The sequence below is a fragment of the Phocoena phocoena genome, chromosome 10, assembly GCF_963924675.1.
Source record: "Phocoena phocoena chromosome 10, mPhoPho1.1, whole genome shotgun sequence".
Classification (NCBI taxonomy): domain Eukaryota; kingdom Metazoa; phylum Chordata; class Mammalia; order Artiodactyla; family Phocoenidae; genus Phocoena; species Phocoena phocoena.
Genome location: NC_089228.1, coordinates 23,649,951 through 23,669,217, shown reverse-complemented (window position 1 = coordinate 23,669,217; position 19,267 = coordinate 23,649,951). Strand labels below are relative to the sequence as shown.

General features: G+C 48.7%; 1 protein-coding gene across 2 annotated transcripts in view; it reads right to left on the bottom strand.

The window, feature by feature from the left end:
* The window catches only part of LRIG1 (leucine rich repeats and immunoglobulin like domains 1), a 118,387-nt gene that overhangs the window by 4,567 nt on the left and 94,553 nt on the right, over window positions 1–19,267 (bottom strand). For both annotated transcript variants that reach the window (XM_065884546.1, XM_065884548.1), the window contains 4 exons: window positions 15,428–15,499; window positions 14,585–14,656; window positions 10,528–10,691; window positions 862–1,182 (listed from right to left, as the gene is read on the bottom strand). In XM_065884546.1, coding sequence (XP_065740618.1) covers window positions 862–1,182; window positions 10,528–10,691; window positions 14,585–14,656; window positions 15,428–15,499 — 629 coding nt within the window. The remainder of the gene's footprint in view (window positions 1–861; window positions 1,183–10,527; window positions 10,692–14,584; window positions 14,657–15,427; window positions 15,500–19,267) is intronic.

The following is a 19,267-nucleotide window of genomic DNA, read 5'->3' as shown; positions in this document are numbered from 1 at the left end:
GCAGCTTATTTATCCCAAGTATTCCCTGACACAGTGCTAAACATCCAGCCAGGTGTCAGGCATCACTACTGTACCCACCAAGACTGCTTTGGTGGGGACTCTTAGCAGTTCCCTGAGCTTCTGAGAAACAATGAGGACTCCTTCAGAACAAGCCAAGACAAACCGGTCAATGTGTGGTAAAGAAGTGTGGGGTTTTCTGGGGAGTCTGTAAGGGCTGAGAGGCCAGGGCTGTTCTGGCACTTTTCAACTGTAATAATGGAGAAAATCTTGTTAGATTACTGGGGCAAGGGGTTAACTGCCCAAGCTGTTTCTCTCTCTCTCCTTCTACCCTAAACTCACTACCACAAACAGCCCTGAAGGAGCCATCTCAACAGGCTCTAAAGCTGGCTGCCGAGTGAAACTCCTTGTCAAACACCCACAGGCCATTCCGCTGTCAGGCCAGCCGCCCTACCACTGTCGGACGTGGCCCCGCCCAGGCTGGCCCCATGGCTGTGCCATCTCCTCAAAGGGCATCAGCTTCCCCAGCATCAGGGTATGCTTGGAATCTGGGTACCAGGCATCCTGGATTAAGGAGGAGCATAAATGGAAAAAACAAAAAAACAAGGTTTGGGGCTACACTGTCACTTGACATAGTAACTGGATTAAAAAAAAAAAATCACCCAAAACGAAGAATGCACTGAGAACGACCCTACAATCTACAACACTTGTTCTGGGCCCAAGCCAGGCAACAGTATGATACAGTAACGTCCCGGTGAACCTGGTGTGTCTCGCGTCCCAATCACTTCCACACAGGTGGCAGAACAATCACGAGTGTGGCTCTGCAGAACTCTTACACCCCAACAGAAGGCGGCACTTGCATACCATTCACAGTGAGCCTGGCCTTGTGCGAGTAGGTGGAGCCGAAGTGGTTGGTGATGACACACTGGTAGCGGCCCTCGTGCCCGAAGGTGACGCGGCGCAGGTGCAGGATGGTGGTGTACTCCATCACCTCCCCGTCCTGAGCGCGGACGTGGGCGAAGTTCTCCATGTCGGCATTGGCCAGCACCTCGTTGTCCTTCTTCCAGGCGAACGTCATCGGGGAACTGCTGCTGCTGGCGGCCGAGCAAGTGAAGCGGACGTCCTTGCCCACCACGGCTGTGGTCGTCTCTGGCTGGGTGATAATCTGTGGCTTGGGTACGTCATCTGGGGTGAGAAGAGCCAATGTAAGTAACTCAGACTTCCGGACACAGGGACCAGCTGCTGTTCAAGCGAAGGAGAAACTGAGTCAGACCCCAGCAGGGACCAGTCCTTTCGGGGTCCCTGTGCACCCTAAGCTGTCAGGGACTTGCACCGTGGCTGTCTGACCGTATCCAATTACAGAAACGTGAATGGTGATCCCTCCACGGTCACGCTCCTCGATTCAAACACATCCACTGGTAGTCAGTTATCAAAGCAATCCGCAGTTTCCATGAGAAGACTACATACACGGCTTTACTCACTGTCACACAAGACTCACAGAGTCAACCATGAATGCGAGGGCCTCACCCACAAACTTTACTCCAAAGGGAGTAGGGGATGAAGTACTTCCAGAACGTCAGAATAAAGACTTCTGAAAATCTGCACCACCTATTAAAGTAGTGAAAATATAAGCAAAAAATGATGACAATCAACTTCTTCGGAATCTTAGAAACTAGCTAAAGGCTAGAACAACCCATGAAGTGTTAATTCAAGAAAACACGTGAATCTCAGGGAGAAAAGTGAGCTTTAGGGCATTATAACCTACCCGAAGTCCCATCCCTCTCTCTCCAGCTCTATAGTAGCATTGAGACTCAGCAAGCCTAGCAACCAGTGAGGGGGGCACGGTGAGCTGGGCATGCCCACAAAAGCTGCATCTTCAGGGCCTGCCTTTTGTTCGACCTGATACAGTTTGCTCAGCAAGGGAAGCCCTATCCCAGGGGCATGTGGTAAAAGTAATCAGCAGTCAGTGCTGAGGCAGAAGTATCAGTTGGAACCACTGACAGGCTGGCCAGGAAACTGCAAAGGAAATTGGGTGAATGAAATGTCATCAGCAGGCCTTGAAAAGGGCACCATGTTCCCGAGGACCGAGAAGGCCACCTGCATGTGCAGCGCTATGTGTAGCCCAAGAAAGACCGCAGAGGGTCCACATTTCTTCCCTGTGACCCTCATCGAGGATCAGTGCAAACAGGAAGTGATGGCACACCCCCAACACACAGCAGAGATGCTGGGCAAAGGACAGGAGGCCTGAAGTAATTTAAGGACTCTGTCCAATCATTAGCTAACCACTAAGCCAACCACAGAGGGACTAAAGTGGCTGCATAGAACAGATTTTACAACATGCGTCCACGAAAGTCACTAAACAAGTAAACTGTAACAATAAACTGAACAACAAACCCCAGGGGAAGACATAAGGAAGGTCTGATTTCCAGAGTTGCTACACTATTTAAAACACTCATTTATCAACAAAGAAAAAATAGAAAAAAAACCACACAAAGCAGTCAACAGAAACTGTCCTTGAGGAAGTCCAGATCTTGTACCTACTAAAAAAAGACTTTAAATTGGCTTTCTAAATATGTACACAGAACTAAATGAAACCACGGCTAGAGGGAAGTATGTAAATCCTTTCCCACCAAATAAAGAATATCAAGAAAGAGCTAGAAATTGTAAAAATGAACCCAATATACATTTGGAGTTTAAAAGTACAATAACTGAAATAAAAAACTCACGAAAGGAGCTCAACAGCTGAACTGAGCTGGCAGAAGAGTCAGGGAAATTGGGACAGGCCAACTGAGGTTATCCAGTCCGAGAAACAGAAGAATGAAGGTGAGCAGAGCCACAGAGACCTGTGGGATAGCATCAGGCATAACAACATACAAATGATGGGAGTCCAAGAAGGAGGAGAAAGAAAAAGGAACAGAAAGACTATCTGAAGAAATCATGGCCCCAAACTTCCCAAGTTGGATGAAAAGTTTACATCTACGCATCCGAGAAGCTCACTGAACACCAAATGGAATAAATTCAAAGATCCACACCTAGAAGCTTCCTAGTCAAACTGTGCAAAGACAAAGAATCTTGAAAGCAGCAAGAGCACAGCAACTCTTCACACACGAGGGATCTTCAATAACATTAACAGCTGGTGTCTCATCAGAAACCACGGAGGTGAGAAGGCAGCAGGAAGACATGTTCAAAGTACTGGAACAGAGACTGTTAACTAAATTCTATATCCAGCAAAACGATCCTTCAAAAATGAAGGAGAAATCACAACATTCTCAGATTTAAAAACCAAACAACAGAGAGGGCTTCCCTGGTGGCGCAGTAGTTGAGAGTCTGCCCGCCAATGCAGGGGACACGGGTTCGAGCCCTGGTCTGGGAAGATCCCACATGCCGTGGAGCAACTAGGCCCGTGAGCCACAACTACTGAGCCTGCGTGTCTGGAGCCTGTGCTCCGCAACAAGAGAGGCCGCGATAGTGAGAGGCCCGCACACTGCGATGAAGAGCAGCCCCCGCTTGCCGCAACTAGAGAAAGCCCTCGCACAGAAACGAAGACCCAACACAGCCAAAATACATAAAAAATAAAAATAAAGGAATTCCCTTAAACAACAAAAACAAGAAAAACCAGAGAGAATTTACAGCTATCAGACCTGCCCTACAAGAAATACCAAAGGGAATCCTTCAGGCGGAAATGAAAAGACGCGTCAGTAACTCCACATAAACAAAGAAAAAACACCATTAAAGGAACTACATAGGTAAATACGTAAGGACTTTTGTTTGTGACTCTCTTCTGCTCCTCTTCTTTGAAAATATCAACAAAACTGAATAATACATAGTTACAGTAGGGTAGGGAAAAGAAGAGAGAAAGGAGAGAAGACTCAAATGCTAATCAAAAAAAGGACAATACTACCAACCTTACAGCAACGAACAAGAATACAGAGGAATACTATGAGTAACTGTACACCAACAAATTAGATAACCTGTCTGAAATGCACAAACTGAAAGCTGCCTCAAGAAGAAAAAGAAAATCTGCACAGATATAACAAGTAAACACAATTTTAAAACTTCCCACAAAGAGAACTCCAGAGCCAAATGGCTGGTGAAATTTACCAAACATCTAAAGAATTATCACTAATCCTTCATAAATTCTTCCAAAAAAGAAAAAAAAATAGATGAGGGGTGAACATTTCCTAACTCCATTCTATAAGGTAAGTATTACCTGATAACAAAACCAGAAAAAACAGAAAACTATATACCTTTATGACTAAACATGCAAGAATTCTCTACAGTCAGTAAAACCAAGAGCTGGTTCTTTGAAAGGGTAAACAAAATTGACAAACCTCTGGCCAGGCTCACCAAGAAAAGAGAGAGGACCCAAATAAAATAAGAAATGATAAAGGAGAAATAACAACCCATACCACAGAAATACAGAAGACCGTAAGGTAATACTATGAACAAATTCATATATGAATTTGGCATTTGTATATGCCAACAAATTTGACAGCCTAGAATAAATGGACAAGTTTCTAGAAACATACGGCCCACCAAAATGGAATCGAGAAGAAACAGATAATTTGACCAGATGGATCACTAGGAGTGACGTAGAATCTGTAAAAAAACAAACACAAAAAACCTCTCTACAAACAAAAGTCCAGGACTAGGATGGCTTCACAGGCAAATTCTACCAAACACACAAAGAAGAACTTATACCGATCCTTCTCAAACTCTTCCGAAAGATTGAAGAGGAGGGAACACTCCCAGAGACATTCTATGAAGCCACCATCACCCTGATACCAAAATCAGACAAAGACACTACCAAAAAAAGAAAATTACAGGCCAAATCTCTGATGAACAGCAATGCCAAAATCCTCAACAAAATATTAGCAAACTGAATGCAACAACACAGAAAAAGGATCATACACCACAACCAAGTTGGATTCATCCCAGGGTCACAAGGATACTTCAACATACGCTAATCAGTCCATGTGATATACCACATCAACAAAAGAAAAGACAAAAACCACATGATCATCTCGACAGATGCAGGAAAAGCATCTGATAAAATTCAACATCCATCATGATAAGAAATCTTAACAAAGTGGGTACAGAGGGAACACATGTCAACATAATAAAAGCTATTTATGAGAAACCCACCACTGAGTATATAATACTCAACAGTAAAAAGCTGAAAGCCTTCCCGCTAAAACCTGGAATAAGACAAGGATGCCCACTCCTACCACTTCCATTCAACATAGTGTTGGAAATCCTAGCCCCAGCAATCAGACAATAAAAAGTATCCAAATCCAAATTGACGCCACCCACAAGGGCTTAACTTCCGAAATATACAAACAGCTCATACAGCTCAATATCAAAAAAACAAACAACCCAATCAAAAAACAGGCAGAAGACCTAAATACACATTTCTCCAAAGAAGACATACAGATGGCCACCAGGCACGTGAAAAGATGCTCAACATCGCTAATTATTCAGAGAAATGCAAATCAAAACTACAGTGAAGTACCAGCTCACACTGACTTGAATAAAAAAAGACCTTCTGTAAGCTAAAAAATAAAAATAGTTATTTGTTAATAAATTACAAGAAAAAAAATCTCAACAAACATACTACCAAACCAGGGCTTCCCTGGTGGCACAGTGGTTAAGAATCCGCCTGCCAATGCACGGGACACGGGTTCGAGCCCTGGTCAGGGAAGATCCCACATGCCGCGGAGCAACTAAGCCCATGCACAGCAACCACCGAGCCTGCGTGCCACAACTTCTGAGCCCAAGTGACACAACTACTGAAGCCCACACACCCAGAGCCCATGCTCCCCAACAGAGGAGGCACCGCAATAGGGAGTAGCCCCCACTCGCCGCAACTAGAGAAAGCCCGTGCAACAGTGAAACCCAACGCAGCCACAAATAAATAAGTAAAACAAAAATTAGAAATATAAATGAAAAAACAACAAAAAACCAACAAACCAAATCCCATAACATATAAAAAGATGTTATACCATGACCAAGTTGCACTTATCCCAGGAATGCAAAGTTGTTTTAGCATCCAAAAATGTAATACACCATATCAGTAAAATGAAGGGAAAAAAATCACGTGATTCAACAGATGCAGAAAAAGCATTTCACAAAATCCAACACAAAACACTCAACAGGGCTTCCCTGGTGGCGCAGTGGTTAAGAATGCACCTGACACAGGTTCAAGCCCAGGTCTGGTAAGATCCCACATGCTGGGGAGCAACTAGGCCCGTGCGCCACAACTACTGAGCCTGCGCTCTAGAGCCCACGGGCCACAACTACTGAAGCCCGTGCGCCTAGAGCCCTTGCTCCGCAACAAGAGAAGCCACCGCAATGAGAAGCCCATGCAATGCAACAAAGAGTAGCCCCTGCTCGCCACAACTAGACAAAGCCCACACACAGCAATGAAGACCCGGCACAGCCAAAAATAAATAAATTTATTAAAAACCAAATACTCAAATTAGAAATAGAAGGGAAATTCATCAACTCAATAAAGGTCATCCATTGAAAAGCCACAGCTAACATCATACTTAATGGTGAAAGACTGAATGCTTTTCCCCTGAAATCAGGAGAATGACAAGGATGTCTACCCTCATCCCTTCTATTCAACATTGTACTGGAGAACCTGGCCAGGGCAGTTAGATAAGAAAAAGAAAGAAAAAGCATTCAGATTGGAAAGGAAAAAAACTACCTTTTTGCAAATGACATATATTAAAAAAATCCTAAGGAATTCATTGAAAAACTGTTAGAACTAATAAATGATTTCAACATAGTTACAGGATACAAAATCAACATAAAATTCAATCCCATCTCTATACACTAGCAATGAAAATGTAAAAATGAAATTAAGAACTCCATTTAAGTAGCACCATAAAGAAAAAACACCAACAGGAATAAATTTAGCAAAAGAAAGTGAGACCCGTATAACGGAAGCTATAAAATTTCATTGAAAGAAAGTGAAAAAGAGCTACAAAAAGATGGAAAGACATCACATGTTCACAGATTGGGAAGACTTAATATTATGATGGCAGTACTCCCCAAATTAATCAAGAGGTTCAATGCAATCCCTATTTCAAAATCCCAGTTGTCTTTATTGCATAAATGACAAGCTGACCCCAAAATTTATGGGGACATGGGAGGGGACCATAATAGAAGAGTCTTCAACCAGAAGACCAAAACTGGAGGACTATGTATGAGCTAATAAAATTGTGCAACTCTTAGAAGAAAACATAGGTGTAAATATTTGTGACCTTGTCTCTGGCAATAGTTTCTTAGATATGACATCAAAAGTACGAATGACAGAAGAAAAAAAAAAAAGAAAGAAATTGGACTTAATCAGAATTTAAAACCTTTGTGCTTCAAATGTCAAGAAAACAAAAAAAAAAAAAAAAAAAACCCAGCCACAGATTGGTAGAAGATATTGGCAAACCTTATATCTGCTGAGGTAGTATCCATAATATATAAAGAACTCTTATAACTCAACAATGAAAAGACAAATGACTAATTAAAACATGGGCAGAAGATTTGAGTAGCCATTTTTCCATGGCAGATATACATATAAGCCCACTAAGCATTTGAAAACATACTCAACATCACTAGGCATTAGGGAAATGCAAATCAAAACCACAGTGAGATTCCACTTCACATCCACTAGCATAGGTACAATTTGAAAGGCAGTACCAAGTGTTGACAAGGATGGGGAGACATCAGACTCCTCATACCTTGTTGAGGGGCATACGAAATGGTGCAGCCACTTTGGAAAACAGTCTGGCAGCTCCTTAAAAAGTTTAGCATGGAGTTACCGTATGACCCAGCAATTCCATTCCTAGTATATAACCCAAGAGATTTCACACACAAACTTGTACGGCAGTGTTCATAGCAGCATTATTTATAATAACCAAGAAGTGGAAACCACCTGATGAATGGCTAAATAAATGTATACCCATACAATGGAATATTTATTCAGCCACTTAAAAAGTAATGAAGTACTAAAAATACATGATAAAAAAATTATACTAAGTGAAAAAGGCTAGTCACAAAAGACTATGTATTGTAGGATTCCATTTATATGAAACATCCAGAATAGGTAAATCATAGAGACCTAATGTAGAAGAGTGGCTGCTAATGGTTTTGTGGTTTCTTTTCTGGGTGATGAAAATGTTGTAAAATTAGATAGTAGTGAGGGTTACACAACTGTTCCATGTTCTAAAAACCACTGACTTGTACACTTAGAGGGGTGAATTTTATATGTAAATTATACTTCTGTTTTAAAAAACAGCTTTGTTTAAATATAATTTCCTTACAATATCATTCACCTATTTAAAGTGGACAATTTCACGGTTTTTCGTATATTCACAAATATGTGTAACCATCATCACAGTCAACTTTAAGAACATTCTTCATCACCTCAGAGAACCTCTGTACCTTTAGCTATCATCCTCCTCCCTCCACCCCTCCCCAGCCCTAAGGAACCACTTATCTACTTCCTACCTTTACAGGTTTTCCTCTTTTGGACATTTTATGAGAATGGAATCATATATAACATACAGTGTTTTGTGAATGACTTTGTTCACTTAGCCTTATATTTCAAGGTTCATCTATATTGTAAGACTGATTCCCTATTATGACCTAATAGTAGTCCTAATTGTATGCCTATACCACATTTTATTTACCCATTCATCAACCGATGGGCATTTGGGTCCTTTCCACTTTTTGGTCAGTACGAGTAATGCTGCTATGCACATTCATGTACGAGTTTTGACGTGGATACATTTTGTTTCTCTTGGGTATTTACCTAGGAGTGGAATTGGCGGGGGATATCGTAACTCTATGTTTAGCTGTTTGAGACACTTCCAAACCGTCTTCCAAAGCAGCTACGCCATGTTGTATTCCCCTCCCCCAACGCGTAGGAGGCTTCCTCACCACCACTTGTTGGTATCTGACTTTTTGATTCTAGCTAGCCTAGTGGGCGTGATGGGGTTATACGTGCATTTTATAAAAAAGGAGTGGGAGATTCCCACAGAGCTTGAAACTTTGATCTCCTGCCAAGTGTTTTCACGATTCCCATTAGTACTTGATGATTGTTTGGGTTGGAGCCTGAGTGAAAATGTGGAGGTGGCTCTGAGAAATGTGTCAAAACTGCTACAACTCAGAATACGCCAGGGCCACAGGCCGGAGGCTGGGGGAAGCGTGTCTCAAGTCCTGCCGTGGCTCCTATCCAAAGGGAGAGGTTATGCCCTGTGGCAGGAGACAGGACGGAGGGGCAGAAAGTGCAATTTCAGGGAGCTCTGTGACAACAGAATGGTCAGGGACCAGAAACCCAAGGAACAACGGATGGCACGGCTGTTCCATCCTAGGCAATGGGGGGCCATGTGCACAGTGCCCATGAGAATGACAGTAAAGACAGCTGCTTTGGCAGGGCTGCTACCACGTTGATAGTGTACTTAAGGCTTCCTGCTGGACTGGGTCAGGAGAAAGGAAAGCAAGCCTGCTCTCAGAAGTGATGGAGGTGCTGGTGAGTGGGCGTGTGGAAGGAGGACACCTGTATCTTGATGTCAGCAGGCACACTGGCTACTGCTGTGCCCAAAAAGTAGGACAGAGAAGTGGACCACTGGGGTCCCCAGACCCTACGGGAGCCCCTGGTTGGGAATATCACACCCAAGGCTCAAGGCAGACCAGAGGGATGAAAGGCAGCGGGATGCACACCTGCCCAGCAGTTCCAGTCAGGCCCGGGAATGCCACCCTCGCTCCTGCTTAGAGCAGAAACCAGCAACAACTCAAAATTCATCTCGCTCTTTGAACACATCTTTCTGACCACGAGGCTGCATCATCTCTATTTGAGTGTGGTGTGTGGTGCCTGTGTGCACGTACGTGTGAGTGTATATGTGTGTGTGTTTCTGTGTTCAGATGCTCACCATTTTCTGTGCTCTTTGCAGCCAGACTTGGATCCCAACCACCCCTGGTCCAAAAGATGGCAAGACCTACATACTAACAGTCAGGAGGAAAAAAGAATTTAAAGCTACCAGTGCCGATTCCAGTGCTTTGGAGACACAGCAAGAGTGCAAGTCAACATGAAGGAATTCTTTTTACTACAGCAACTGTTCTCCTGAGACTCATTCTTCCTGTATTTAACCTTTCATTCTTGGGGCTGGAAAGAAACACACAGGAAAACCCCAGCCTCGTATGCTGAGTAAATTCACAGCTAAATCCGGGCACCAGCGCTGTCTCGAACACAGCCATCTTCCTGTAACTGATTATTTGCCGTGTAACTGAAGCAGCTCGTGCTCGCTCCTGATTAAACGCACGCGCTCCAAGAACCACAGAATGAGGCGACGGCACCGTAAACACTACGTGTGGCTTCAGTGGGAAATAAATTGTATCCAGCGGCTGATGGGTAACCGTGGGCTAGGGCTAGGGTTGACTCTGATCACAGGAATCACTCCCATAGTGAAGCCTCCTGGCCTCCTTACCCTTTGTGGAAAATAAAAAAAAAAATCACAAAGACAGTCTTACCACACACGAAACTCTCTGGTGGCACGGCAAAGATGCTCTGGCCCTTCAGTGACTCTGGGTGGGCACAGGTGGCTGTCACGAAGCCCTGCAGCGTCCTGCCCAGCAGCCACGGGGGCAGCCACTTCAGCTGGCAGTCGCACAGGAAGCTGTCGCTGCTGATATGGCTGAAAGCAAGACAAAAGGGTCGTGTGAAGTGTGACCGCAAAGGAGGGATATTTGCCTCTGTGCCCGGAATGACCCATCGCCTCCCATCAGCTTCTGCCGTGAGTCAGCAAGCTTGAATGGGAGATGCTCGCCCTTACGGTTCCTCTCCTGCGACCTAGAGCGGTAAGTACAGTCTACCTGAAGGCTGTGAGAAAATGCAGCTTCTGGCTCAGTGGGTTAGATTCTGCATCGCTAACAGGCCGCCAGGTGACGCTGACTCCGCTGGTCTAAGGGCCACACTTCAAGTAGCAGCCACCCAGAGTTCACACGTGTTCCACGACAGCCACTGCGCTCATGTGACCCCAGGGACGCCGTCTCCCGGGCTCTGACCATCCCACAGACAGGAGTAGCACAGCCTCCTCTCTGCTTTTTCCCACCCCGCTGATAAGCCACTTGGAGCGTCCAAGCTCAATCTAAGGCTCCGATCATCGAAAGTCCGAAACAAGCCCCGAGAAGGGCTCCTTTTTCTGTATGGCTGCTCTGTTTTTATTTGGCAGAGCCGCATGTTTTCTTGCATCCAAATGTCAGCCTCGCGGGCGTGCTCCCCTCTTGTTTGTGTATTTATCTCCACACCAGCGCTATTCAGGAGGCCGGCAGGATTCGGCTCCGCTCCCTAAATAGCGCCTGTGAGTTAACTGCCACTGCCCAGGGCGCCTGAGAACGCACAACTTGGGTTTTGTGAGGCTCCAACCAAAACAGAGAGTATTTTCTTTTTCATTTCTCAGCAACCGAGGATCAGCTTTTTCAACAGAAATCGGAATCGCCATCTCTGCGGACATTCCTTCCTGAGGAGTCACTCGAAGATAAGTCAGCTGAGGGGCTGAGCTGCCGTGTTCCTGGAAGACCTCGGGCTGTGAGCTCAAAAGCGGAGGTTAGCCCGGCACAGGGATGGACACAGGACTTATTACATGCGCTTCCCTGGAATAAACTGTCCCCAGTACATGGTGACAAAAAAGGGGTACCGGGATGCTCTGAAATTCCAAAAATGTCACATGGGCCAGTGATAGAGCAGTGGCCTCCTCCCCGCCCCCCACCACCATATTCCTCAGGCCCCTTTCTCGTTCTTCATTTCACTCTGACCTTCTAATGAGCAGGGAAACCATCAAACTAGTAAACAGCAAGGCGGAGAGAACCTGAAGGCAGAGAACCCAAGGCAGAGACGAAATGACATAGAATCTGCTCTTCGCTCCTCTCCTCACTGTTCCCGAATGAGCTGGGCATTGTAACCAAATAATTTTGGGAAGTGCTCATTCAAGACTGAAGTAATTGAGCACAAAGCCATTATAACAGGGATGCTTGCCCATATTAGACCTTACAATCAGCCCTAGGTTTTGTATTTGATGGGCGGTGGGGCTGTGCTTAGCGATACGTGGAGGGAGGCTCTGTTGAGGAGTTACTGTAGGTGGCGGACGGGCCCTCACAGGTGAGCGCGAAGAAGCGGCTGAATCACACCAGCCTCTGGAGAGCTTCCCAGGGCAGGCGGTGTGTGGTGGTTGGGAAGGCTGCCGCCAGGCACAGCAGAACTCACGAGCCCAGGCGAAGAGTGGAAAGGGCCTCTACCCCTGTCAGAAGCACCGACGGCTTCCCATCAAGGGGCATCTGACGTGCCTGCCCCTTTCTGCAGGAAGGCCTGGGCACTACACACGGAAGTCTAGGGGAGGGCACTGGCCATCTCGGGGAGACTTTAGGCCCTTTTGTCGGGGACAGGGACATATTTCATTCGAACCACAGGAACAAACTGGAGAAAACAAATCTGACGTTTATCCTTGATCAGAAATGTGTTTGGAAAGGGTTAAGCTTCACGGCATGCATTCAGGGCATTTGCTGGCCGAGCTCCCTAGAGAATTTCCTGCCTCCTCTGCATGAAACCCTCCTCACACCGAGGGGTCCAGACCTTAGAAGACGGCAGGTACTCGGGGTGGACAGAAGGCTGCCCTAAAGAATGAGTCAGGATTAACGGGACGGAGGGAGAGAAATGGAGGCACCCGGTGGGACACCGACCTCCCCTCCACACGCACGCATCACCTCCGAGACCAAGCGTAGGCCAGACGGGGGATCGCTGGTGACCCCAAGGCTCTGCAGCTTCCCGCAGCCAACAGGCACGGCCATTCCGGGCCCCCGCCTGCAGCCATCCCGGCACTCCGCTGGCTTATATCGCACATTTTCATGATTCCAACACCAAATGTGTTTCTAATCATCGCTTGTGGAAATTTACCCAGAGGATGACTAAGTGCACAGCACAACCTGCCTTGATCCAATGGGGGAAGAAAATGACCAAGTGGGATTAACCGTTTCTCCCATCAGAGGACTGGGCCCACGGCCAGCCCCAGCTGGGTACATGCAGCAATTGATGGGAAGCCTAGGCAGGGGGCCAAGGCTGAGCCTCCAGAACCACACAGATGCATTTGCGGGGGAGGGGATCCAAGCACCTGGAAGGGCCCAGTTAGTCCCAACTAGAAAACCGTCTCAGGAAACCTGAGTCTTTAGGAGGCCCAAAGGAAAATCTTCTCTCCCTGTCCTGCTCTCTTTCTCTCTCTTCCCTTTAACTGGATCTTTTTTACTTCCAACATGTTATTTGGGAAGTTTCAAAGACAGAAATGCTGGAGGGAAATGCACCGTGAACACTCACAGACACACCACTTTGTAAAATCTGAATGTTCTGTGATACCTGCTTTATCACATATCTATCCAAGTGTCCATCCTTCCACGAACTCCCGTTCTAAGATCAGGACCCTTACGAGAAAGGGCACCAACTTGACAGACTTGAATCTCGCAGGACACTGAACGTCGTGAGGCCAGGGCCTGTCCACCTCGCCTCCCCTCACTCACCCCAGGGAATGCCACCGGGGCCTCTTCCTGCTTCGGTTTCCAACTATGGGGACTGCACCCCCCTACTGCCCCATTCCTCCCCTCCCCGCCGCCACCGAGGGTCCACCAGGATTGGCCGCGGGGACGAGGATGAGCTCAGGGTGCCAAGACGGCCGTTGGCATGCCCGGTTTTCTCAGCACTCATAGGGACCCAAAGCTGCACCCTTAGGGAACTGAACATTATGGCTCAAAGTCAATGGCTGCAGAATCGGATTCACGTACAGGAAGAAGAAAGGAAACCCGGGTGTTGCTACCTGAATACTTAGATGAGCTCCTCTGCCAGAGACTAGGACACAGGCAGGCTCTTCTAACCCTTGTCGCCCATGGGCCCACACGGCAAGTCTGCAGCGGCAGCATCACGGCCCACAAACACCACGGGGGCCCTGGGAACACACGTGGGCTGGGCGTCTCCTCACTCTCCCACGGTACGTGTCACCATCCCACGGAGAGCTCTGCCCTGCTCACAGCCCACCCAGATCTTTTAAGAAGCCCCTCTCAATACAAGCCCTTCATTGTAGGCACCCCTAAAAGATGAAGCACTTGTCCTTGACATAATGAAAGGGAGGATTATCCATTTTACAGAAGTTTGTTTCACATCATCCAGAGCAGCGGTTAGTCAACGACGGCCTGCAGGCCCACTGCCTGCTTTTGTAAATAAGAATTTATTGGCACACGGCCACACCTCTTCGTTTATGTATTATTTATGGCTGGTTTCTGCTACAAGAGTCAAGTTGTCATGGCAGAGGCCCTGTGGCCCAAAAAGTTGAAAATATTTACTGTGTATACATATAAGCAAAAGTATACTGACCCCTGATTCAGAATAAGCCCCCAAAGGGCACTTTTTTCCAAAAAGACAATTGAACTTACAGACGACTATAAACGATCACAACTATTATATAAAATAAAGCATAATGCAGTTAAGGCACTTCTTACTCTGAAATCCTCTACTCATGTTAACTGGGGCCACAGAATCCCCGGTACTTACAGCTCTTTAAGATTCTTCATCTTCACAAAGGCATCAAACTGGACAGATCGGATTGCATTCTCTCCAAGGTTCCTGAAAAAGAACATTCTTTACTTAGGCAAAGAAACTCCAGGCGCCCTTCAAGTCAGCCACGTGTTTGCGCCACGACGCTCAGGGAATTTTCCTGACAGCCCAGGCTTCGCCAATGAACCACAGGCACTAGCCAGACACCCATGTCCTGTCCTAAGGCCACTGTAAGCGGCTATTATTTCACCTACATTGACACGTGCAATAACTCTGGAACGAGCCAGCCTTAAGGGTGGCATCAAAGCTAAGCCAAGGCCCGCTCAGCAAGTCAACAGGCAAAACTTTCCCAACAGGATTGTGGTCGCACTTGATTCAAAGACAAAATACCCAAAGAATCAAGTACTAGAGGCATCCGCCTCAGTTGGTGACACACGGACGTCTCAGGGCTGGCTCCGTCCTCTTCCTCCCAGGCTCTCAGAGGCGAACACACCAGGAGGAACCTCCCAGTTAAACCCAACGTGTACTCAGCACTGCGGCGCTGCTTTAGCAGTATAAAGGGTCCTGGTGGAAGTGGAAGGGAGCCCAGGGCCTGAGCAGGCCCAGGCAATGGGGAGGCCAGGCAGGAGGACGGTATTTATCTGAACACCGAGTGGCCATATGTTCTGTAACCGTTTCTGGCATAGGCAAAACGAAGGCCAAAGTTGAAGCTGACTTAGAAGGAAGCAGCTGGCGTTTCCAAATAGCCTGTTTCTCAGTTTACAAAGATGCTTTTAAATTGCTCACAGACTTCCCCGGCAGCCACGTTCGGCAGGCCCGTGGGTCAGGGAAGGTACTCACAGGTGCTCCAGACCTTCCAGCCCCGAGAACGCTCTCTTAGCCACGGACTTGATCTTGTTTCCCGACAGAGTTCTGCAGTTTCCAAACATCCAGAAACAGAGGTGGGGTGGGAGCGGGAGGGAGAGCAACAAGGGAGGGTGGGGAGAACACACAATTAGGGTGGTGCTATCTGATAAGTCTGTCCAGGGAGAGGCAGGTGGAAATATGACCCGTGCCGAGATTATGCATCTGCGGTATGGGGGCCCTCCCCCTTCTGAAATGAAATACTTTTATCTTTATTAGAATTTAACAGTGATGACAGGTAGGAATTGCATGCGCTGTCTCGCCAAAAAGGCCCCTTGCAGTGTTAAGTGGAAATCACCTTGTCCAGCCCGGGCTCTCTCTCTCTCTCTAAGGACCACCCTGGGGGGAATGTAGCCATAGTCCCACAGGGGAGAGAGAACTCACCACTGCTCCAGCGAGAGGAAGCAGTCAGGAGGAAAACTCTTGGAACTAAAAACTACCACCCACTTCTGAAAGCTGCCCTCTGGGGATAAAGGTCCCCAGAGGAGGCAAGAGGAGGACAGGACAGTGGGTATCTATGGAGGCGGCCCCCCAGCTCCGGGGCACACGCTGGCAGCCAGGATGCGGCCACAGTGCACTGCACCCCTTCCTGTGAGAAGGCCCCTCGGCTCTTCAGCAAGAGCCCGGGTTTTAAATGATGCCAACGGCCCGAGGTTATTAAATCCTAGATAGACAGGTCCTCAACGGTCAGCCCCCCAGGCTGTCTAATGCCTGTACCTGGACCACCTACCCATGAGAAGGGGGGTCTCGCTTCCAGAGAATTCCAATCACAATCTCATAAGTGACTGTCAAGAGTTTTCTCAGAAACCCAAATCTGGCCCCTGCAGTACACACGGAAGAAATGGATGCTTCTTCCATGGGCTGTGTCATCCAAAGGGAAGTCTGTGTTGGAATTGGGGTAGGGGTGGCACCTAGAGTGGCTGGACATTGGGAATGAAAAGCATCAAGGTTCCAGTTTTCCCTCCTCGTTATCAGATGCTCTGATGAGAGCCCACCAAGGAGTTCCCTCTAACTGCTGCTGGCACAGGAAATTCTGCCAGCGAACACCTGAGGTAGTGCTGACAAGTATGGGGCTCTTTGACGATGGTGTCCACCGGGACTCTCTGAAGGGTAGGTTAAGAAGGACGTGGGCTGCTGGGAACCAGCTCCTGGGAGGTCTCAGCACCGCAGGTGTGGGACAGGGACTCCTAGGCACCAAGGGCAGGTGGTCAGGAGAAAGCCTTAGAGCAAGGCAGGCCGGCTCAGCCCCTCACCAGGAGGGGGGATTCCTTGTCTAGAACCCACCGAGAACCAGGGGAAAGATCTCGACTAAAGGCCAGATCTACCTTCAGACCTTCGTTAAGACGGGACCCACAAGGGAAAACAGCAAGCACACAGCCCTCCCTGAAAAGAGGGAAGAAAAGAAATGCGAGCCTTGAAGAAAACCAAAGACGGCAGGGCGGCCTGGCACTGCCTGCCACACGGGCCCCGGGCTTCCACCCAAGTGCCAAAGGCTCCTGGGGCCCGGCACGCAAGGACCAGGAGGCTGCCTCCAGGAGATGGGATCACACACACGGAGGACCCAGCCCTCGCCAGGGGACTCGGGAGGCAGCTGGACCACAGGGCTGCCGCACCCCAAGTGCGTCAGGATGGGTGCCCCCCCAGGTCCTCTGCTGATGCAGCCCCCCTGGCAACTCTGGGCTCGGCCCTCAGACAAAGCAGCTCTGTGCCCTGCCTCCGGAGGGTAAAGGAGCACAACGGCCAGAGAGCCCTTTGCCTTCTCCTTCTCTGGGAGGCAGTCTGCATGGATGTGAGAACAACCTCACCCAGAAAGCGTTTCCACAACTGCACCACAGAGCAAGTCCAGCCAGCACCAGCCCGCAGGGCACCAAAGCCCGGTGCTACTGAGAGCACTGCCAACCTCTCACTCACTCAGATGCCCCAGGCCGAGCCACTGCGGGCTCCAGGTCCCAGTGAACGGTACTGAACTGTTTAGTGAAATCTTCCGTAAACGAGATCCAGGAAAAAAAGCTGTGCTTTATATCATCCATTAAATATTAGTCACGTTGGCCTCTCCTACCAGGGGGCAGGCCGCTACTCCTAACGGCGACAGTACCAATAAAACAAACTCTCAAAGGCTCGATGATTCAGGAGCTCGTCATCCTGCTGCTGGATTACAGTAGGTCCTCACATTCCCCAGCAGGCGTCTGTGGGTGGGGGCCGGGGCTCGGCTAGCAGACCGTGGTTCCAGTGACAGGCCGCTGTGTGCAGACGGGAGAGCTGGGGCTGTGGGCAAGGCGTGTCCCCGTGCCTCTGTGCCACGTGCTGCTGGGCAGCGGAGACGTGGCGCACCTGATCGATGGCTCCCCAGAAGGCAGAGCCGGCCCCACGTCCCCCGTGCCAGCGACCTGGAGCAGACGGCGACCCTAAGGATCACTTATCACACCCTCTCCCCCATCCCCGCCAACCCAGCCAAGGGTCTTGCGGCTCTTGCCGCCTTCACCCCAGGAAGGCTGAAGCAGCTACTGCTGTGTCACTCGGCCCCCTGCCTCCAGGAATGCCCTGGAGAGAGCTGGAACCACGGGGCGGCACCCACCTCCTCTTCGTCCACAAGTGACCGAACCCTCCCCTCTGCGGCTGACCTGTGCTCCAGAAACCCTGCCTCCCCTCCTCACTGCGCTATAAGCTCAGCAGGCCCCCAGCAGGTGTTCCAAAAGCTGGAAGGAGGGGCGTCGGGTGGGTGAGTGTAATAAACGCCCTGCCAGGAAGCTCCGGATTGAGGAACCATCCCAAATGGCTGTGTTCGGCAGCTGGAAAAATGAAGGGCAGGGCAGGCTTCACAGACGGAAGCCCTTTATGGCTCCGCTGCTCACTTGTTCCTTTCCTGGAAGACGTTTTAGTTTCTGGCTGCCCTCGGGCACGGCAGGGAGAACCCCGGGTCCTCAACTAAGAGAGTGCAGGCCAGCCAGCGTGTCCACCTTCTGAGGGAGGTCTCTGACCTCCGCCCCTCAGCTGCTTCCACCGCCGAGCCCACCAGCGGCTCTAGAGGGACAACCCTCCTCCTGGCTGATGTGAGCCCCCCCCCCCCCCCCACATTTCTCATGGGTCCGACAGACTCACCACCAGGCCGCTTCAACAGGGCCTCTCGGTGGCACAGCCACGCCGCGGAGCGTCCGCGCATTGCTCTGGAGAGACCAGCACGGGTTCCTCCCCGCTGCATTCAACAAACGTTGACTCAACACCGTTAGCAGTTAGGAAGGCGGCTCCAGGCTGCACACAGACTGGTTTATGTGGAACCAGAAGCCCAGCGTCCCCAAGGGCCAGGCACACCTCATGAGGCAGGAAGAGCCTCCATGGCCCACTCACAGTGCTTTGTAACCGGAGCTGTGCACCCGGATCACAGGAAAGCACGGGCCTTCCTTTTCCCCTCTTAATGCGGAAGATTTCACACACCCGCGTAGGCAGACGGCAGGGTGTCGTGAGCCCTACGTGCCCTCCACACAGCTACGACCGTCACCTGATGGTGCCAGTCCTGTTTCGTCTCTGCCCACTCCTCACTCCCAACCCGGGCTGGACCACTGGGAATATCTATCACATAGTTTTCTTTTTTTAATCCAAGAAGAGGATTCTTTTTTTTTTTTTTTAATCTTTTGCAACACGACCCCAACACCATGGCACCTAAGTAAATGACCGCATATATTTAATCATATTAAGGAACCACTGTCACTGTCCCGATTTCCCCCAGTTGTGTGCATCTCCCCGTTTTTTTTGGAAAAGGATACAAGAGCCTCCAGGCCC